The sequence below is a fragment of the Bombus vosnesenskii genome, unplaced genomic scaffold (assembly GCF_011952255.1).
Source record: "Bombus vosnesenskii isolate JDL3184/JDL3185 unplaced genomic scaffold, Bvos_JDL3184-5_v1.1 scf7180000013304, whole genome shotgun sequence".
Classification (NCBI taxonomy): Eukaryota; Metazoa; Arthropoda; class Insecta; order Hymenoptera; family Apidae; genus Bombus; species Bombus vosnesenskii.
Genome location: NW_022882953.1, coordinates 2,623,439 through 2,644,649, shown reverse-complemented (window position 1 = coordinate 2,644,649; position 21,211 = coordinate 2,623,439). Strand labels below are relative to the sequence as shown.

General features: G+C 34.0%; 3 protein-coding genes across 3 annotated transcripts; 2 read left to right on the top strand and 1 right to left on the bottom strand.

Annotated features, from left to right (window-relative positions):
* Window positions 1-39: 39 nt before the first annotated feature.
* LOC117234288 (male-enhanced antigen 1) lies at window positions 40-1,171 on the bottom strand. The gene is made up of 4 exons (XM_033495350.1): window positions 1,038-1,171; window positions 705-895; window positions 557-628; window positions 40-471 (listed from the first exon to the last, which is right to left on the bottom strand). The coding sequence occupies exons 2-4, from the start codon at window positions 876-878 to the stop codon at window positions 256-258; spliced, it is 462 nt and encodes a 153-aa protein (XP_033351241.1). The 5' UTR covers window positions 879-895; window positions 1,038-1,171; the 3' UTR covers window positions 40-255.
* A 3,598-nt stretch (window positions 1,172-4,769) lies between these two features.
* Window positions 4,770-6,923, top strand: LOC117234314. Its single transcript, XM_033495399.1, has 6 exons — window positions 4,770-5,273; window positions 5,345-5,751; window positions 5,826-5,925; window positions 5,991-6,092; window positions 6,182-6,337; window positions 6,695-6,923. Exons 1-6 carry the CDS (start codon window positions 4,980-4,982, stop codon window positions 6,758-6,760), a joined length of 1,125 nt encoding a protein of 374 aa, XP_033351290.1. The 5' UTR covers window positions 4,770-4,979; the 3' UTR covers window positions 6,761-6,923.
* Window positions 6,924-12,123: 5,200 nt separating this feature from the next.
* On the top strand, window positions 12,124-20,446 carry LOC117234355 (DNA-binding protein D-ETS-6-like). The gene is made up of 4 exons (XM_033495482.1): window positions 12,124-12,274; window positions 12,486-12,731; window positions 18,322-18,586; window positions 19,792-20,446. Exons 1-4 carry the CDS (start codon window positions 12,124-12,126, stop codon window positions 20,105-20,107), a joined length of 978 nt encoding a protein of 325 aa, XP_033351373.1. The 3' UTR covers window positions 20,108-20,446.
* The last annotated feature ends 765 nt before the right edge of the window (window positions 20,447-21,211 follow it).

Sequence of the window (21,211 nt, the reverse complement as noted above, 5' to 3'; positions counted from 1 at the left end):
TATAGGACATATATCAACATATATTAAGTGAAAGTTTAATTAAGATAAAATAAATATTTTTATTTGTTACAGTTTACATGATATCAGATTTGTCTACTGTATACAATTAAATGTATACACTAACTTTGCTTATTTGGAAATTTAACATTTATTAATGGATAACAAGTTTATAACTTGCAAAAGAAGATTGCTTTAATTTGTATTAATCTATATACATAATTTTATATAAAAGAATTAATTAAGAAATATTTAAATTTATTTTTCTCTATTTTGCATTTCTTTAATACGTCCAATAAGTTGTTCCTTCCATTGTTCTTCTGATATAGCTTTTGCCCATTCTGGAATTGCTGTAACTGGTAAAGTAAAAGATGCCATCATAGATTTCACTTGATTGATTTTATCTGCATCCATATCTATGTTAGATCGATTGTGAGGAGATGACCAAACTTCTATTGTTTCTGACATACAGTCCTATAAGGAATGTACAACATTATCAATAAAAATATTAAAAGACAAATACAGTAACATTGCTCCTTAAATCTAAAAGAATTCATACATTCTGTGATTCCAATATTGGGGATCTCAATGTTTGATTAGTTTCAGCTGCGTTAGTTATCCATTCATCATCCTAAGAAATTAAGAAATTGTGTAATATAAGTACTCATCATATATAAATGAAATATTTCATTAAATAATAAACATACTTCGTCATCATACAACATCGGATCACTGTCAGTAGGAACCTGAGATAGTGGTATATATCCTGCCATTCCTATATCATCATCTTCACTATCCGATGCATTCATTCCTCTATCAAGAGGTAAATTTGGTATATTTAATGATTCCTCGATGGGTTCTTGTGTAGGGTCAGGAGACATTGTGCATCACCTGTTTCCTATATTTACAAAAACGTTCTTTCAAAAACAAGCGTTTCTAACCTTACTTTTGTGTGTATATCGTTATTTTCTATATTAAAACCTATCAATACTTTTCATGCTAAAAAATAAAAGTAGGAACCATATGATTCCATTCCTTACCCTAATATTTTCAAGTTAAACAAGTTATAAATGTTAACGAATGTGTAACAATACAAAAATTTGACAGTTCGCAGCTGATTCGTGTTCTTTGTAGTTTACTGTTTCAGTACAGACTATTCAAACGAGCTACTGATATAAAGAAAATAATTACACATTAATTTTCTTTAATATATTTTACTACGTGTTAAATGAATTCCTATATTTAAAAAGTATAATATATATTTTCATTTGTTATATCTATTAAAATTTTTATTTAAATATCGACAGTTATTTGATTTAAGCAACGCATATATTCAAACTCATGAAGAAATATATAATTTATATCAATAAATATTATGTAATGAATATTATTGAATGTTCCCATTAAATAATATTTAAGAAATATATGCATTATATGAGATAAATAATTGAAACTAACTTTTATGACCGCCCTTGCGCACTTTATAATTGATAAATAACATTATTTATTATATTATACACATTATTTACATAATTGATTACAGGAAAATTACATTATCTATAATGTATATCACATACTATTGAAAGGCTTCGATATTGGCACGACATCCCACAACGGGTACTACGAATTTAATTATTATGTATTATTATGTATTATTATTGTATGTGTTTCTTATCACTGTCGTTTTTCTGCAATATGTACCTTAGGTATCTTATCTCGTCCACTTTTTCTAATTCTTGCTCTCCCCATTTCCATTTTCTTTGTCTCCTTTTGTTCCTTCTTTTTTCGAAAACTACTATTTTGGTTTTTCCCGTGCTCAGTTTCAATTCGGTTAAAAAATTTTTTTGAATCTCTTTAGCATTTCCTTTAGCTCCTCTTCTCTATCCGCCATCAGCACAATATCGCCTGCATATGTCAGTGACCATACCTTTCTTTCTCCTACCACTATGCCCCCAGCTTGTCCTTTCCTTAGTTCTTTTTTCAGTCCTGCCACGTGGATGTTGATACTTATTATTAGCTAATAGAATCTTCAGTCTGATTTATATGAACGAAAGAAAGAAACGAAATAAAGATAGAACCAATGAAGAGAAGGATAAAATTTAACGATGAATAAACAAAATGTGATCTCTTCTGCTTCTACGAAAATTGGTAGTCAGACGGACAAAAACTAGAACGCGCACGAAATATGGGCATAATTAAATTTGTCAGAAGGTTTCTGCTTCGTTGTATCTGGCTGACAAAGTTTATAAAGATATAACTCATACATATATGTATTTCAAATATACAAACGACTACTAGACATCCGCAGTTAGACGACGAAGAATTAACCTGATAACCAGGACATGTCTGAACAAAAATCTTCTATGAGTATGGAACTGGAAAATACCATAGTCAAATTTATTTCATTTAGTTCAGTTTTGTACCTTGAAAATGTAATTGCGGGATAATTAATTAAAATCTAATTGAAAGGAAAGTTCGAAAATTCCCAAATAAAAATATTATGTCACGGGATTATCAATTTGAGTGACGCATTAACTAGCCTTCCCTGATTGACAGGTTAAATTAAGAATAATACATAAATAACGAGTTAATATCATTTCAGTTTATATCTAACGCACTTTCCTTCTGTGAAGTTCATAACTAGGTGTAGAAATGAAAATAAATGTGAATTAAATCTGTAAACTTTTTTACGTTATAGAACGTGGGCGAACGAGTATATATCGTCGGTATGGTATAATTTTGGATACTACAACAGTTATGTTACTTATGGTATAGTTTTTGTTGGCAGTAGTAATTACTTGTGGCATGGCTGTCGGTTATCAACTATCTGTTTCATAGGTAATAAGGATCACACAGATGAACGCTTCAAATATTTTCGTATTAGTCGCAATCATAATTACAAAACAAACAATTTTCACAATCATATCATAGAAACTCATTTAGTCCGATCGTCAAAGAAACACGGGCTGACACACGTTCTAGGGATTCATATTAACACTTGGTTTTTTGTTCTATTTATCGCTCTTTTTGTTGTGAGTCTCTTGTTGCATGAGACCTCGAATAGGTGGCTTCGTGCATATATGCAATCTTACATTTTCAAGGGTCTTGCTATATAAATATTGAGCGTAAATACTTCCTTTTAGTGCAGTCTAATAGCGTGTTACGCGTTCGTGCATAATGAAGCTAATAATTGTTACCGTCGAGTCATTTAGCAGCGAAAGAAATACGTTTCAAGAAGTCTCTATGCCATGTGTTATTTCCACGTATTATGCGTAGTATAATTTATTGATTTACTCTTGCATATAGGAAAATTGTACAACGGTGAAACTGTGAGTTATGGCAAGCATGAACTGAAGTCAGCAAGGTTATCGTCGAGATTTCTTTATTAATGTTATAGACTCTCGACTTTTAGTCATCGAGTCTCCGAGTACCCGCGATTCACGTGCGTTTGCAGCAACTCAGCCCTCATGGCCAAGGGTTGTTTCCGCTGTAAACGTACATGTAGTCGTAACGATGCTTAGTGAGCAAATACAGCCCTGAAATTGGCTGTGGAGTAGAAGCCAAAAGTCATTTTTCCCGTCTTTTTGTCGTTAAGACCTATGGAACATTCAAAGCAGTTAGAACGACTGGGACGGTTGAACTTTGTTAGATATTCTATATAGATAGAAAAGATAGATTATACAAAATAGTTACGCGCAATATTAGGCACGATTGCAGGACAGCTTCCAGTATTCTGTAAATAGTTCTATTAAATAGTCAACCGCATACAGTGCTTTCTTTTTCTCGGACGAGGATGGTCCTTCGACCCAATTAGTTCTTCGTCGGTACATACGTGCAAACACCAACAAAGCTGGAGCGATTTAGATCGCAAGCAGCAATATAACACGGTGATTAAGTAATTCCGTTCAAAAGAAAGTAATAACTTCCTTAGAATCCGGATATACCTCCCTATTGCGCAAATAAAAACGTATTTAGTTCGATTCATGAAGCGTAAGGATTATATGCCATGATGCAAAATGAGCCACAATAAATGTGTTCTGAAGACACAATAGTCGAGATTAGACATGATAAATAAACACGAATGAAGTTCGTAACTTGTTACTTCAATGAAAACAGATATATATTACAACTTTAATTTTTTTAGAATGTATGTACATTTGTAATAAATTTGTAATAAATGTATTTTTTAGAATGTATGAATGTATGTTACGTTATGGATTTTGGTGAAGTAACAATTGCCCCTGCTATGGTTATTGATTATCAATTATTTTTTGTCACCGATGCTGATTAACAGATAGAATCTATATTTTCTCCGAAAACATGGATTTTTCTCAACGATATTACAGAAATTAATTCAGACTTATTATTAAACGAACACAGATCGATACAGCTTCTAGGATCTTAGATCAACGCTACGGTTTTCGTTTTACTCGTACCATTTTATATCACAAGTAAACTGTCGCGTGAGATACTGAACTTAATGCACATATGCAGTTTTGCACTTTCAAAGAGGTTTTTCTATAAGAATTCGCTATTGCACCTTGCGTGTTGGAACTTCCCTTTGCACTTGTCTAATAATCTGTAACGTGCCGATATTTCGTAAAAGCACATATTACCACAACTTAGTTTTATGAATACTAAACTTGTTGCGAAATAGCTTCCTTCTGCAGCTGTCTAATAACGCATATCGCGCCAATGTATAATGGAATCAATAATTATTACTGTCGAGTCATTTAGCAGTAGAAGAAATACGTCCCGATGGGTCTCTCTATCCCACGTGTTATTCCTACGTATTATACATATCATTTATTGATTTGCTGTTGCATACAAGACAATTTTATAACGGTAAAACTGTAATTACGTAGTTATGTTCAAGGGAAAGTAATAATTTCCTGGCTCCCAAGAACCTGGACGTTTCTCCCTATTGCGCGAATTAAAATGTGTTTAGTTCGATTCACAAGGCGAATGATTTTGTTGAGATTATGTCGAAACAAATAACACCTGAGGGGGTAATTCGCTTTACTTGGTTCAGCGTAGCTTTGAGCTTTTGTTGGCCGCTTTCCGATGACAGTAGCAGAAGTCGAGTCCTTGGTTTTAGAATTTTACAAATCAGTGCCGTTGTCAACGCCTTTCTGATGCTCGTGACTTCGATATATTCGTTTTTCTTAAACCTCGATAATATGACTGCTCTTTTTAGATGTATCTTCCAGGTGATATATACCGCGCAACTTATTCTTCAGACTTTCATATGCTGGAAGAAGCGCGACTCTTTGCAAGTAAGTCTCTCCTCGCGTTCACTATGAATTTAATTCCTGTAACGAACATTACTGTGTAACATCTATTACAGCGTATAATTCGGGAAATGATGAAATGTATTAACGAGGCAAAGCAGTACGAAAGAAAGATTTTCGACGCGTATATTGCGAAATGCAACATTCTTTACGGCAGTTATGTAGTCATTCTATATATAGCTGCACTCTGTTTTACGCTTGGAACTTTATTCCTGTCGTCTGCACTTCCATTGAGTATAGAATATCCGTTTCCAATTAATTATACGGCAGTAAGCCTTGTCATCAACCTACATTACATTATCCTTTTTATCACATGCGCTGCACATGTATGCATGTGCGTATTTGGTGCGCTTTTACTGTGGTTCACAGCCGCAAGGTTCGAATGTTTGGCTGTGGAATTCGAGGCGACTACAAATATTTCTATGTTGATCTATTGTATTAAAAAACAATTATATTTAAGGAGGTATAGATAACATATTACAATGTACGATTTAAATTGTATGTATTTGTATTTATTATAAGTGATTGTATTTCTAGATACGCAGAAGAGGTGGTCGGCTGTTTTCGCTTCATGGTATTTTATTTTTTGTCATTAGCAACATTTTTCGTGACAGGATTGGGAATTATATTAGTTATAGTAAGTATAATATGTGGTGTTTTGCGGACAGTACATAATGAATCGATGATGCAATTTGTGAACAGGATACTCCAACAATTACGAGGATGGAATTCGTGAGTCACAGTTCATTCTCTCTCATGCACGTCTACATGTATGCGTGGCCAGCTGATTTAGTACAGGATATAGTGAGTCGTGTTTATGCGTAATTGTTTACATAGATAAAATTATCTTAAGCATAATTAATTACGTATGATTAATACTATATAATTTCTAGAGCGAAAACGCTTCGAGAAGTGCATATGATATGAAATGGTATGAACAGTCTTTAGAAATGCGGAAGTATATACTGAACGTATTGGTTTATCAGAAGCCAGTAACACTCAGTGTCGGTTGTTTAATGCCAGAGCTTACCTTGCGTTTTTTTTGTTCGGTAAGACATTTTTGGTATATATGATTTTACATTCTTTTTTATATATCATTTGCATTCTTGTACCTGGTACAAGTATATAAACGTCGGTAGTCAAACAACGAATGAATTAATCTGTTAACCTTTTAATGAGCAACTTCTGTGTTCATGGAAATTTAGGCTAGCACAGAAAAATCATTTTGGTCGACTTTAGTGCTTGCAATTCATTAATAACATAAATAAAATGATTCGTAAGAATATAGAGGACTTTTAAGTGAAAAGACTGCTATCCTCAAGTTGTAACAAGTTAGCACGCTTTTCCTGGTTAACAGCTTAATTAAGAATAATATATACGTAAATAACGAATTGATATGATTGCAGTTTATGTCCAACGCCCTGTCCTTCTGTACCGGTTTGCGTGCTATGGTACAAGACGAGCCAGAATAAATGTGTCAGAAATAGCTGATAGTCGAGATTAGAAATCACAAAATGATAGTTGTCTGGAGATAGATAACTGTGGAAATATGTGTCATAAATGGCTAATAGTCGAGATTAGAAATCACAAAATGATAGTTGTGTGGAGTTCCATAACTAGTTGTATCGATGACAATATTTATACCTTTAAAGTGGAACCTCTTAGGGTAGGGTAGGGAAATCTGAGTATCGTACGAATTGTTCTGTTTATAGTTTCTTTACGTTTGATTACTGTTCTTTTCTTTTGTTGTATCGGTTATAATTAATAGACGGAAGAATGCTGCTAAATACGCTTATTCCATGAAATATCCATCCCCTACAACGATAATATCGCGACAAATGTAGGCTTGTCTCAAAGGAAACTCGTATTGACAGATTTCCTGGATGTTTAGAGTAACGGTTCGTTCTTCGTTCGAATAGTTTTTCGTATTGCGAATAACAGCCGTTGTCAGAGAAACCGAATATGTAATTTATTGCACATATGCAATTTTAGTTTTTCAAAGAACTTTTAGTTTTGCTATATGAATATTGACATCGGTTCATAATAATTTCCTATTGTATCTGTCTAATGTCGCACGCTCCAGTTATGTAATGCAACCAATGATTATGATCGTGGGTATACCATGATTTTTGCGGATTTATATTTTTACTGTGATTAAGAATTAAATCACGAATAAAGGTATGTATGATATTCTATATACTATAACGCATATGTTACCTTTTATATTTTACGGGTTTTCCTACTAATACCAAGTTCCTACTAATAATCAAAGCTTGGATATTATTTAAATAAAATATTTGAGAAATGATTATTTAAATGACATACCATCTTCTCTTTGTCTCCATATTATTTTTTAATAACGTTGCTTTAATTTATTCGACTAACTAAATGTCACAAATTGATCAAAAAGTGAGTTATTAAATTCGTGTCTTTAATTTGTATTTTAAGTATTTTTCAAGCTTATTCATTTGTTTTTATTGTTTGATATCAAAAGATGTACGTTTCAGCAACGGATCGTAGCGTGTAGTCGACGAAGTACTAATGTGCATTAAGTTTATTTACAGCGTTTTTACTTTGGTTTACCGCAGCGAGATTTGGATGTTTCGCCGTGGAATTCCAGAACTGTTCTAATATACATAGATATCGTGTGCGTGTGAAAAAGTAAATACTGTTAAGAGGTTACTGTTAAGAAGGTAAAGGCACTATTTTATAATATATGAATTAAATAGTATATATGGTTTTTTATTTTTTAGATGAACGTATGAATTAATGACATTTAATAGTTTATAAATGATTTTTCTTTTTCTTAGATACGCAAAAGAAGTGATTAGTTATTTACGCTATTTGATATTATATGCTATTACGATAGGCACGTTAGTTCTGAATATATGTGGAATTACAATGATTGTGGTAAGTTTGTGTATAACATAGAGAGAGTACAGCTTCTAATTACATACACTCTGTGCTCATGCAAATTTACATGTACGCGTGGCCAGCTGATCTCATGGAGGATATGATACATCATACTAAACTTATAAATCACATTTGGTTAAGCATAGTCTTTTTAATTTTTCCTCTTCATAATTTCTACAGTATACATAATTACGTACACTCTGTGCTTATGCAAATTTACATGTACGCGTGGCTAGCTGATCTCATGGAGGATATGATACATCATACTAAACTTATAAATCACATTTGGTTAAGCATAGTCTTTTTAATTTTTCCTCTTCATAATTTCTACAGTATAAAACATTTCATAAAGTGCACATGATGAAAAATGGTGTGAAAAGTGATTGCAAATGCAAAAGTACCCACTGACTGTATTGATATATCGATATAATCAAAAACCAGTAGTTCTTTCGGTCACCTGTGTATTACAAGAGCTTTCTTTGGGTTATTATTGTTCGGTAAGCCATGTCTATGTTTGAATATCAAATGCGACTAATCGAGGATACCATACGAATAGTAAGTTCATACTAGTTCAGTATCTCTCCAATGTCTTCTCCACCTTAACCGCTTTTCAAGTCGTGGTAGAAGATAAATCGATATAAATGTGATCTAAATGATATTTCAGTTATGTAATGCATAATTTCTTTGTCATGACTCGTATAGTTGTCACAGTTATCTTATAGCTGTTATAATTATTTCATATATAATATAAAAGTATATACTAGTTATTAAATCTCTAACATACCAGAAAAAATCTTTTAATTTCTATATTAACTTTGCCAACTTCTGTAATTGGATTCGAATAAGCAGATTTAATGTTCAATTTACCATTTCTTTTGCAAAACGTCGCACAGGGTCGTTTACGTCTCTGGATATCGTAGTCTTCTTCACTACGACTTGTACGAAGTAAGCTGCTGCCTATGTGCCCCACTGCTTAGGCTGATTTCCTTTCGTTCGTGTAAGGAGGTTTGCTCGCGTGCAGGGATATTGTAGCCGATTTTTAATTGTCAATAACTAAAAAACAAAGCCGAAAACACAATTTTTTTATTCTTGATTTTCATCTTATTTAGACTTCAAGAGTTACCTTTAATTTTCCTGACACCTGTAGCCGAACATTCTGTGTAGGACATGTCTCACAAAGTATTTGTATATTTGTTATTACAATTAAGTATAACAATAGTCTGTAGAGTGAATGCATATGGTATAAGCGAAGAGAGGGAGAGTATGAGAGTTACTTTCATATAAGAAATAAGAGAAAAATGTAAAACCGGAAGTCCGTCCTAAATCGATAAGCGAAGACTACGTATAGTAAATAAAATAAAATACCTAACAGTATTTAGAACGCAATGAATATTACGTCAGACTGATTGTTTAAATTGTAAATATGCAGATAAGAAAATAATAATTCTTTATCATATGAAATCATCTTTTCTTATAAATAAACATATGAATATTTCGAAATAAATCCTGTCGGCACTATCAAAATATGGCATATAAATATATTAATATAAATTAATTTTCTCAGTTTTTTTAGTAATATGAAATAACGTCGCTGTGCTCTAACAAATTTATAGATTAAAAGTTCCTTATATGTAATTCGAACTATTTCTACTCGTATTAATGACTGTCTAAATCTACAACATCCTTGAAAATGAAAGAGATAAATGATACACCGACGGAATTTCGATTCTTTTTTTAACGAGCAGATGTTCTTTCAAAGGCGGTTTGCTCGTTGCCATTAAAAGCTTTGCGAATCACGAGAAATGTACCGCGTCCATTCCATTTCAGGGCCAATAGAATCGCAAAACCGCAAACGAAACTCCATCATAATGGGCAAAAAAATACGTTAGGCAACCCGTTCGAAAGGTTACATCGCGAACGGTTAGGCTGACTCGTCTGATCGCCTAAAACAAGAAGAAAAAGGAGAAGAAAAAATAGGTAAACATGGCCGATTGAACGTGATTCAGCGGTTGGCGATGTACGCCCCGAAACCGACCGGTCTCCTTCTTGGTTCCGGGAATCCGTACTCCGCCAATCGGACCTTCAGCACCAGCTCCATTCACGGACAGTGTGTTCATCTGGAACGTGTTGATACAATCTGGAAAATTTACCGGCAATTCTACATCAACCTTGGCGCGTAGTCATCCGTGAGAAGAGGAATTTAAGTGACAATCAGTGGAGAACAGTGTGAGAATTTTTCATGCCAGACGTGTTGTGTGACATGTGATGTTTTATGACAGAGAAACACATGTGACTGGTGGTAATTGAATTCGTTTATTGTTTGGTTACCATCGCTGATTTCTAATATTTTTGAGCATTTTTTGTTCATCTACGGATGAATTAGTTATACACATTTTATGTTCAATTTTCGTAGAAATTAGTCATAAGTGTATGGTGTTATATACATAATTATCCTGTTTGTGTTCGGTGTTACGTTTCATCTTGCTTATGCGAAGACTTAAACACATGTAATATCTGAATTGTTGTAACGTAAATATAAATATGACCACTTTGAAACAACTATCATAGAGACGTACGTAAACTATACATGTTTTAATGCTTTCGACTTTACTTACGTCAAATAAAATTATGTATTTCGTCATATTGCGTAATATCCGTAAAAATTTTAAAAGCAAGACAAGCGAAGAAGAGAAAAATCTTTTTCATAATCTACCATTTTAAAATAAACAACACTTGCATATTACCTCAAAATAAACATTATCACACAGTTATTATCAACACAAACGTAGATATTAATAATACTTATATGTACTTGAAATTTTAACAACCCTTTATGTTGGGTTATGTTGGGTAACCCTTATGTTATAAATAACATAAAATACTCCTAATTATCTCAACTTAACTAGTGCATCCCTAACTCATTGCACCAGAACACATTTCTTAAAATCGACAGCTATTGCGAATTGTTAACTAACACTTGGAACATTCGATTCGTTGACCGTATTATTCAAGTGTCTATATCCGGGGAAACGGGAAACGTAGACCATCCGGTTTCTCGTTCGAAACTGATACAACGCAGGGTCAGTGGTGCTGCAAGGATTCATCGGAGAAATCGGCGAGCTCCGATGACGCACGTGGCTCGTTTCAAGGAAACGCATGAATCGACCGATGCGCGAGTCACAACGATTTCAACAGTGACTTACCTGCTGCTTTGCTACACATAAGAGTATTTTTGGATGATTGGAATTCGACGAAAATAATTTGAGAGCAATTCTGAAAAGTAGCATAACTCAAGTTTGATATTATAAAAAGAAAATAAAATCTAATATCAAAAAAAGATAAATGAAATTTTTTTTTAAAAGAATATTTATAGATACGTATTCATGTTCGAGCAAAAATAAACAAATGTGATCAATCTTATTGATCGAGATGTATTACTTATATCTTTTAATACAAAGTATCAAGCTAAGAATGACAGATACAAGTTGAAGATTAGATTAAGAGGGCATACTCTAAAGTGTTATCTATGTACATTGTTAAGTACTTCAAAGTACTCCTAAAATATGGAGTGAATCGTAAAAATAAACGATTATGTATATACCTACACTCTTACACCTACATATTGCATATGTATTCGATGAATCATGGACAGTTTGTGGAGATCACGAGTCATATAAGCTGGTCGTGGGAAATGAAACTGTATGACAATTTCTCGCGGACGAACCGAAAGATTGTATCAAACAGTCGAATCGAAAGCAGATCAAAAGCGGATCGGCAAGGAAATAATTTTCGTATTATGAAAAACATGCAGAAAGAACACTCGAGGAAGATCAGATATTTTAACATACAAAATACAAATATATAGTTATTAAGAGATCAAACTTTCTTGTTTATTATCGACGAATGTACGAATCTGAAAAAAATGCGCGATTTGACGATATGTTGGCGAGCAAGTTTGAGATTTATGCCATCGGTTAAGAACCAATACGGATGTGGCAGAAAATTAAATGTCGTAAAAGGAGAAACAATCGAAGAAAACGATATGGAATCAGAGCCCGTGATGGTTCCATCTGGTAACTATTTTTATTTTCAAATGTATTATTCGTTGGAATAGACAAAGAGAGTATTTCGATGATAATTATAGGATTTAAATGATTATTGTTATCTACTATAAAAATACAACATATATTTGAAATCGTTTATCAGATTTTTTTTATCAGATAAGGAAGATATCCTTACTGAAAAAAAAATTAATCGAAAGAATTAATATTATTACGCATTTAGATCCGTCGGAATGGAACTCGAACCACATCGCATCCTGGATTTCATGGTGCAGCCAGGTGTTTTCCATAAAACCACCACCGAGTACGACTAAATTTCCATCAACTGGCAAAGAGCTATTAAAATTATCGTCTGATTATTGGCAAGCTATTCCTGGTGGAAAAATTTTGGCACGACACCTTGGTTACCTTCAATTCCAGGCAACTGGTGTGCAAACGCCGGATTTGTTGCAAGAGGAGAAAATTGATGGTAAGTAACCAGAATCGTAATATACGTAAAGCGTATAAATGTTCCATCTTTTCCACTCATATAACATGCTGTTTTTAAAACAAAGATTTTAACGATTGTAATAAATTCCAATATTCGAGTTATCGATATATGAATCAACAAGTGTTATTATACCGTATCAAGGTAAAAAGAGCATAAGTATTATCTTGATTCATAAAACGAACTATATAATATTATTCTCTATTATTTTTATTTCTAAGTATTTAGCTATAGTACCCTGATAAAGATTTGCTGAAATATTATTTACTACTATAAAAATATTGTCATACACGTAAGTATTCAAGTATCATCATTATATAAATTGCGAATTTTATGATAGGCTTTCGATATAATACCTGTTACATAATATTTATGCAATTAGTAACATATCCCATTTAGTAAATGATTTATTAGTTGTGCTCATAAGTAGAATATATAAAGCGGTGTTCGATATAAGTTCTTGTGTTTTTTCAAAGTTAGAAATTAACATATCGAGGTCATTTATTATAATTCGTAAAAGTCGGTGTAACTGAGCAATACGGATTGAATTACTGCAGTAAATCCAAATGACGCGCGATTCATGGAGCTTAGGGAAGGTTAATAGGGGTCCAGGTTGGATTGAAAGTGACCGGAAGAGGCTAACCGTTCCCTAGGGTAGGTCCTAGTCCACTGGCGAACACTTCAACCTTATCTTAGGTTTTAACGAGGGCGCGATCTATTAGAGATAAGAAAGGTCCGGCAGAAAAATAAATATCGTAGACGATAATAGTCTCGTTGCTCCCTTCGTTTATTTTTATCCACCACGGACTTCCGACTTAACGAAAACTAGATTTTGATCATTTGTGTTATCAATTCTTTATTTTACCTTGATCACGAACAATATATTTAATTTTGTTTTTTGCGTAATTCTATCAAATCGAAAATAAGAAATTCAAATACCAAATAATCGAAGCGCAATTAAATTTTGTACGTATAGCTAATTTCGATCTTAAAAAAACCAAGCTTCGATCGTTAAGCTTGGAAACGAACTTTAAAAATATAAAAAAGGAAAGAAAAGATGAGAAGCATAAAGACACTTGAAAACGTGGAAGCAGATCTGACAACAAAAAATCCTTACCTCGAAATTCATTTCACAGCGTCAATCAATCAAATTCATTCAAACTTCGTAACTAGTTTCAAAGCTATAAAATCCAAATTCCATCAACCACGAAAATACAAAAATACGTTCATACAAATAATAAATTCAACTTCGTTGCCTCTGTAATTTTATCGCGCCGACCATATCGTCAATTCAATCAGATTTCACAGTCCTAAACGCGAAAGATTCAATTGCAGCACACGAACTTGGAAAACACCAGAGAAAGAATAAAAAGGAATAAACACACATGAAAACGTGGAGACAGAACTCGGGACAAAAAGTACTTACCTCTCTGACTTTGCTCGAAGCGTGCAAAAGTTATTCGCGTTAAAGCGTTTTGCGCGCGCGAGCAAGGAGCTGTAACTAGAGGTGATACGGAGTTGGTGTAAGAGAAAAAGAGCGATCCGCCTTTTGGTCCACGACGGATGAAAAGCGAGAAGAGGCAAGAGTCTTGGCAGTGTAAGCCTCCGAGATATATCGTCCGTTTGAATAACGTTGTAGGTGCTCTTGGGGCATACTCCGCGCCCGGCAGCGGCCGTTTATTAAACGAATCAGTGTTATCGTGGTGAGAGAGCTCTCATGAATAAACCATCGAGTGTTTAGGGCGGCGGGAAGGTGGTGGCACCGCCACCCTGGGGTTACGGCCTCGCAGTAACCGCTGCCACCCTTCTCCTTTGCCATCTACACTGTCTAGGGAGGGGAGAGCAAACTCTAACGGTGCTAGGGATGGTAAGCTCGCCACGGGGTGCGGCTATATTGTTTTCTTGATGAGCGCGAAACATCCCCCGAATCTCCCAGCGTATACGGGATAATTTCAGGCGTCATCGTCGTACGCCGCGAAACTGAAAACGCCTTGAAACCTGCGTCAAGCGAAATCATCACCTTCCATATTGTGCATCATTAGGTATATATATGTGTATATATATACATATATTCTGTTATTCATTTCTTTTTCTGGAAAGGTTACTGGGTTATCTGAAAAGGTGAAGAGAATCATTTATACGGTATATATTTGCGGTAATCGATCGAAAATGATCTTTATTTGAATAAGATTTAAAATGTTTGCTTACAAAGAATAACGTGGTCTGGACTTCTTTTTTCGGTCTATAAAATTCTTCCATAAATTTTTGGAAACTGATTGGAAGTTATTTGAAACGACGTTTTAAACAACGCTTTTGGAATTCTGAATTTGTATTGTATGGTATAGGTAACATTTATGCTTGGAGAAAATATAAATTAATAGGCTTATATAATTTTGGAAACCAGATTTCGCGCATACTTCTGAATTTACATTGCGAAAGCTGTCGGTGGTTTCAATTATTCATTTCGTTGTACGATAGATACAGGTATGTTATTTCCTTTTTTTTATAATTTTGTTCAAGTGACACAGGTTTCGTAAAATTACATTTGATAAAGACAAGAAAAAAGAGAAAGGAAGGAAAGGATATCGAACAGTCAATCAAACTCCGAATAAGTAATAAATTCATGAAAAAGTCAGTTACAACTGTCGGAAAAGAACAAAAGTAGGCAATTATTTGAATCAAAAAATTTTTACAAATTTTTCTCTCTCTTTTTTTTTAAAGAATTAGATTAAAGATGTATCCAAAAATGTAAGTATCTATCGATACAAAGATATAATCAGAAAAAATTTGAAAATGTCAAATTCTTTAAATTTGAACTTGATTATTAATTTTAATAGCTGTATCTTTAGGATAATGAGAAAATGGTTGGAGTCAGTATTGTACAGACGTGTAAAAGCATTCCGTTCACGGGAGTCAGAGTGGGGGCGATAAGGGCTGAAATCACCGGGGGCAAAGGTCGCTCAGTTACTCTCTGTCCTCCGTCTGGTGCGTTTTATTCTGTGCGAATTCGCGCTTTATCGTTATCGCGGATCAAAATTTCGTACGATACGTCCATATATGTACACAAATTTGTGCGTATAAAGAAACGTCAACGAATACGTCACGTGGTTTATTTTTTATTATATTATTTTTATTATTTTCAATTAGGACTGTCTTTACTCCGTAAATATTTAAAATCTTACTCATTATCGCGGGAAAACTTTAAATTATCACTGATCCTTTAAATACACAATATTGTGATGTAGTGTATAGATACATAATAGGTACCGTTTTTTTTCAATTTTAATGGAACGTTAAAGAAGTTAAAAGTGGTTAGATAAAATAACAAAAAAAGAAGAAAAATGATTCGGATCCAGGGAAATCGAATATTTATATTCTTTTTGATTCATGCGATACGTTTGTGAGTCAGATGTTATGGTATTTTAATTTAAAAATGGAACTTTCTTTCTCATAGATCACGTATCGTTATAATAAAATTTGTTATTAGAACAATCGTTTATGCTCATCGATCTTCAAATCTATGACAGATTATCTTGAAAATAAATGTTAAATTTGAGTTAATATCGAAACAATTGGAAAATTAAATAACAAGGAAAGATGATTTTCGTATTACGTACCGCCGTAATGAGATTGATAACGTGCCAGCCGATCACCGTTGCTCACGCGGTGAAGGATTAGACGACATAGTTCGACGCGTAATGTGGAGGATTCAAACACATCCGTTGCATCTTCAGCAGGACACCAGATTCCATCCTTCGGCAGCTGCCATTCTTTACAACGGTATCTGTTACTATATAGCGTTAACTTTCTCGCGAATTAAAAATTTACGAAAATACTTTTTTCACATTCATAAAACTTTGTAGAGGAAGAGTTCACGAGAGAAAATTTAAGTTACTCTATTGAGTTAATCTATCAAATTCTGTTTTGTATGCTAATATTATAACAATTTACTTCATGTAAGTAATTTTTATAGATGTTTTCGTGGCGATTGAAATTAAATTGAAATAGGGTAAGGGGCGAAAATTTTGTCCGCGTGCCTAATTTCGTCCCCTGATCGATCTTTGTTGTTAGGTGTTCCAGCATGTAAATCGCTTGGAATAGAAAATAGAAATGCCGCTGCTTAAGTCACGGAAAAACAAAGGAATTCGTCGTTTCAGAGTCTGCTGTAACGCTTTTTCTTTTCGCGACTAGTGCACTATATTATTTCTTAATATTTCAAGTCGTATTCCAACATTCAAAGTATGTAACTCTAGTACTTATTTTTGGCAGTGTGTAGTATAGTAGTATTTTTATATTCCGAACTGGCGATCTCGTTCTATCACGTATCGATTAGAGCTGACAATTATATTAAAAAATGGCTTTGTGTCTAATTTCATTGCTCTGCAGAGATACCTCAGGACGACATTATGAACGCGTATTTCAGGAAGAATTTTGAAGTAGAGTCACCAAGCGAAAGCGAGGAAAATGAAAATGTGGTCTGTTTTATATGTGATAATCAATTTTCGAACGACATGAGGGCAGAAATGTGGGTTAGATGCACCGGGTGCTTCGAACGGTGCTACAAGCTATGCACATTTTATAATCTTTGTATAGATCCATCATTTGTCTCATATATATACAGGGTGTCCCTAATATTGATGGTAGAACCTGAAGGAGGTGATCGTACATGAGGAAATAAGTCGAAGATATGGAACGAATTTGTTTCATTCGAGGCTTTGTTTTTGAGAAAATCCGCTTTGAATTTCCTCTAGAGCACGCATGCACTTGACTATGTCGTGGTTTTAATGATATAAGCATTTTTTTGCTAAAAGTAAGAGAGCGAGATTAAGAACACTTTTCTTAACAACTGGAAAATGCATACTGTTACATATATATTTTTTACTTTGTTCGTATGAACTTTTATGAAACATTGATTACGGATCTTCGTCACTAAGTTTCCAAGGTAATTATACAAATTTTCTCGGATTAAAAGAATTGATTTAGTTGTGGATAACTGCCAAAAATGTTTTCGAGGGAGAAAATTTAGGCACCTGAACCCAACGTGATTTTTTAAAACACAAGATAGTAATTTTTTCAAATTACATTATTAAAACAAAAATTCTGACGGTAACAGATACAACACAATAAGATTGATAATAAAACGAAGAACGAAAATAAAACTTTATAAACATACTTGATAAATTACAACTCATTTGATTGCACCGTATAACATAAAATTGTGAAAAAGAAGTTTACATCCTATAATCCGTAACTTATCACCTCACTAATATCATTAATTGATAAATTTTTTCTTAAGATGATCCTGATGCCGTCAAATCCCTTTAACCCTCCGTAGCTACCAAGATTCCTTCCTTTTTGGGCACTACAATTTCAAATCCCAACTTCGGTTAGATTCACAAAGAAAAGCACTGTTGAAACAAACATGAAATAAATTAAATACATAAAAGAAGAGAGGAGAGATAACAGGCAGTGGATGATCGCAACCATCGCTATACTCTCAAGGTTTCGACGAATCGACCTCGAGGAAATCACGGCCTGTTGGTGCATGCGTGTTTCTGCTTCTTGCCCGCAGAGAGGTTCAGCCTCCTCCAACGAACTTGCTCCCTGATTGGATCGACAGCTGGAGCTGTGGGTTCCGGGGCGGTCGGAGGCGGACAGGTTCAACTCTGGCAATTCCTGCTGGAGCTGCTCTCGGATTCGTCCAATTCATCCTGTATCGCGTGGGAGGGTTCGAACGGCGAGTTCAAACTTACCGATCCGGACGAAGTCGCGCGTCGATGGGGCGAACGGAAGAGCAAACCGAACATGAACTACGACAAATTATCGCGAGCACTCAGGTAAACAGAAATCTGAAGTTTCACTTACCTTCGTGACTTTCTTAAATCAAATGGAAATTTTATTCACGAGTTTTCTGATTTCTTATTTTTTTTTGTTACAAGTATGTTCATATGTATGTTTGAAACGTATTAAATGTTTATATAAGTACTTACTACGGTGTAGATATTAATACTTTACCTATCGCTTACCATTGAAGTTGCCATTTACTAACGATCAACTTAGTTGCGCATGGACACGTCGCTAGTACCGGCCAGGCCTTAGCTTTCGCGAAGCATATACGTGCCTATTTGTAAAACTCTATAACATTAAAATCAAAACGTGAGGGATTACTCGTTATGTCATTCTAATTTCTTTTGTTTCAAGGCAGTGTAATTTTATTATCGTTTATAATTGTCACGATAGCATTATTATATTTATCTTATGTAATATAACTATTTATAAACTAATATATGTATAATACTTTCAAATAACTAGGCCACAATCTGACAGATTATCTAAGCAAAACTCTTCATCTTCATTTATCTTGATCCATGGTAAACGATAAAAATTTTTTAAATTTGCAAGGATATGAACGAGTTATTATACGGTTACTAACAAGCGAATATAAAATATAAAAGCTTCCAGTCGGTAAGTGTTGGCATCGGAAAACCGATGAATAGGTTATCGGCCGATAAGCGTTAGCATCGAAAAGCCTATTAGTAGGCTTCCGGTAGATAAAGTATTAAATATATTTACATTTACGCAGTAGATATGAAAAGCTGCCTATACATTTAGCGGAGCAAGATAGCTACTCCATTTGCTCTCCATTACTTCATCTTTAATATTTTTTATTTTACTTTTAGAGTTATAATCCGTTATAGTTAGAGTTATAAGCCGTTAACCAATAAATCATGTAGTAATGATGTTAATACTAACACCCTATTCTATTTACATAGCTCGTATCTCGCTTATTGTTGGTCAACCTACAATACCTACAGCAATCTACATATATAATTTGAAATATGATAGGTACTTAAGTTCGTTCAATGAAAAGAATTCGTGTGTCCTACCTTCCCTATTGAAGGGAAGGTGTGTCCCATGACTACATGAAAAAGAATTAACTTACCTTACAGTTTTTATCGCTATTACTATTATTCACTATTACCTATCTATATGATTCGTTATTTTATTACTGTATTATATTTCAAAAGTATTTGATTCGCAGATATTACTACGACAAAAATATCATGACGAAAGTGCACGGGAAACGATACGCGTACAAGTTCGACTTCCATGGATTGATGATGGCTTGTCAGACTCAAGCTGGTGTCACGTTGGAGGCATCTCAATCGAGTCGAGGTACAGGCGCGAATTGTCATCCTCATCATACACATCATACTCATCATCTGTATCCGACAGGACCATCGAGTTCGCAACATCCATCGGCACCTCCACCACCGCCTCCACCACCGCCTCCACCACCACCGCCACCTCCGCCACATTATTGTTGGCCTTACCACAGATACTCTCCACCAACGTAGCATAAAGAATTCATTGTTTTTCATTTGTGACAACGTGAACAATTTTTTGTTAAGTTAGATCATGCGTAGGATATGCAATAGGCATACCAGTGCATAAAAGCAATTGTAAATTATACTGCTATTTTAAAGATTTTAAAGGAATAGATAATTTCCAATGTAATTTGGAAAGGTTATATAAACTTTCTGTTAAGCATTCAACGATAATTAATTATTAATAGATCTATTATACGCGTGTAATTAATGGTTCTTTTTAAGTGTAATATATAAGATAAATGTTAACTATAAAATAAGTATGTACAACAGATAAATTAAGTATCAAACTATTGTAGGTATAGTTGTTGGTAGAGAAGAATAAAATTACTGTATATATAAATATATTAAGACATTTAGATAAGTATACATAAAGCAATAGTGATGTCTCTGCTGAAGTTTTGGATAGGAATTGTATTTATATGCACTTCTTTAATGTTGGAATGTACAGTTTATAAGCATAATTTTTTATTTAATGAATGTTAAGGTGCTTAACGGTTAGCTTAGGAAAATAAAGCCCTACAAAACTAAACATTTTAATTGTTCATTCTTTTCTATAATCCATCTCATTTTTTTAAAAAATGCATTCAAGTTTCATTCTATATTATAGGTGAGATATAGGACGGCATCTACAATAAAATAAATGAAACCTTTAATGGAACGTGAATTACCGACACAAAGAGGAAATGACAGTGCCCACGCAGTCATGGTTTTGGTTGTTCCCGGACTAGTGCTACACCATGCGGAGAAGTACTGAAGGGAACAAACGTTAGCATATACAAGAATTTATAAAATTGGGGATATACCCTGTGTGGTTGCTATTTAGTATATACAAGAACCTATGTGTTCGCGCGGAGTCGCGTTCGTGATAGATCACGTCAATGGAAGTCGTAAATTCCCGTTACGATTAGATCATCGATGCCACGAACTTATCGATCCTCTATTTCATTTAGGATAATAGAGATGGTTGAACTGATTAAAACACTGGATTAACAGGTTACAATATATACTTTATTCCAATAACTTTGTAGATATAGACAGACAATATATTTAATAACGATTAAGAGCCCTAAC

Coding starts and splice junctions, on each gene's coding strand:
- LOC117234288 (XM_033495350.1), bottom strand. CDS start 878: ATGTCTCCTGACCCTACACAAGAACCCATCGAGGAATCATTAAATATA. Junction 629..704: donor CGATGTTGTATGATGACGAA/GTATGTTTATTA, acceptor TTAATTTCTTAG/GATGATGAATGGATAACTAA. Junction 472..556: donor CAATATTGGAATCACAGAAT/GTATGAATTCTT, acceptor CATTCCTTATAG/GACTGTATGTCAGAAACAAT.
- LOC117234314 (XM_033495399.1), top strand. CDS start 4,980: ATGTCGAAACAAATAACACCTGAGGGGGTAATTCGCTTTACTTGGTTC. Junction 5,274..5,344: donor AGAAGCGCGACTCTTTGCAA/GTAAGTCTCTCC, acceptor CATCTATTACAG/CGTATAATTCGGGAAATGAT. Junction 5,752..5,825: donor AAACAATTATATTTAAGGAG/GTATAGATAACA, acceptor TTGTATTTCTAG/ATACGCAGAAGAGGTGGTCG.
- LOC117234355 (XM_033495482.1), top strand. CDS start 12,124: ATGCGCGATTTGACGATATGTTGGCGAGCAAGTTTGAGATTTATGCCA. Junction 12,275..12,485: donor GCCCGTGATGGTTCCATCTG/GTAACTATTTTT, acceptor TTACGCATTTAG/ATCCGTCGGAATGGAACTCG. Junction 18,587..19,791: donor AAATTATCGCGAGCACTCAG/GTAAACAGAAAT, acceptor TTTGATTCGCAG/ATATTACTACGACAAAAATA.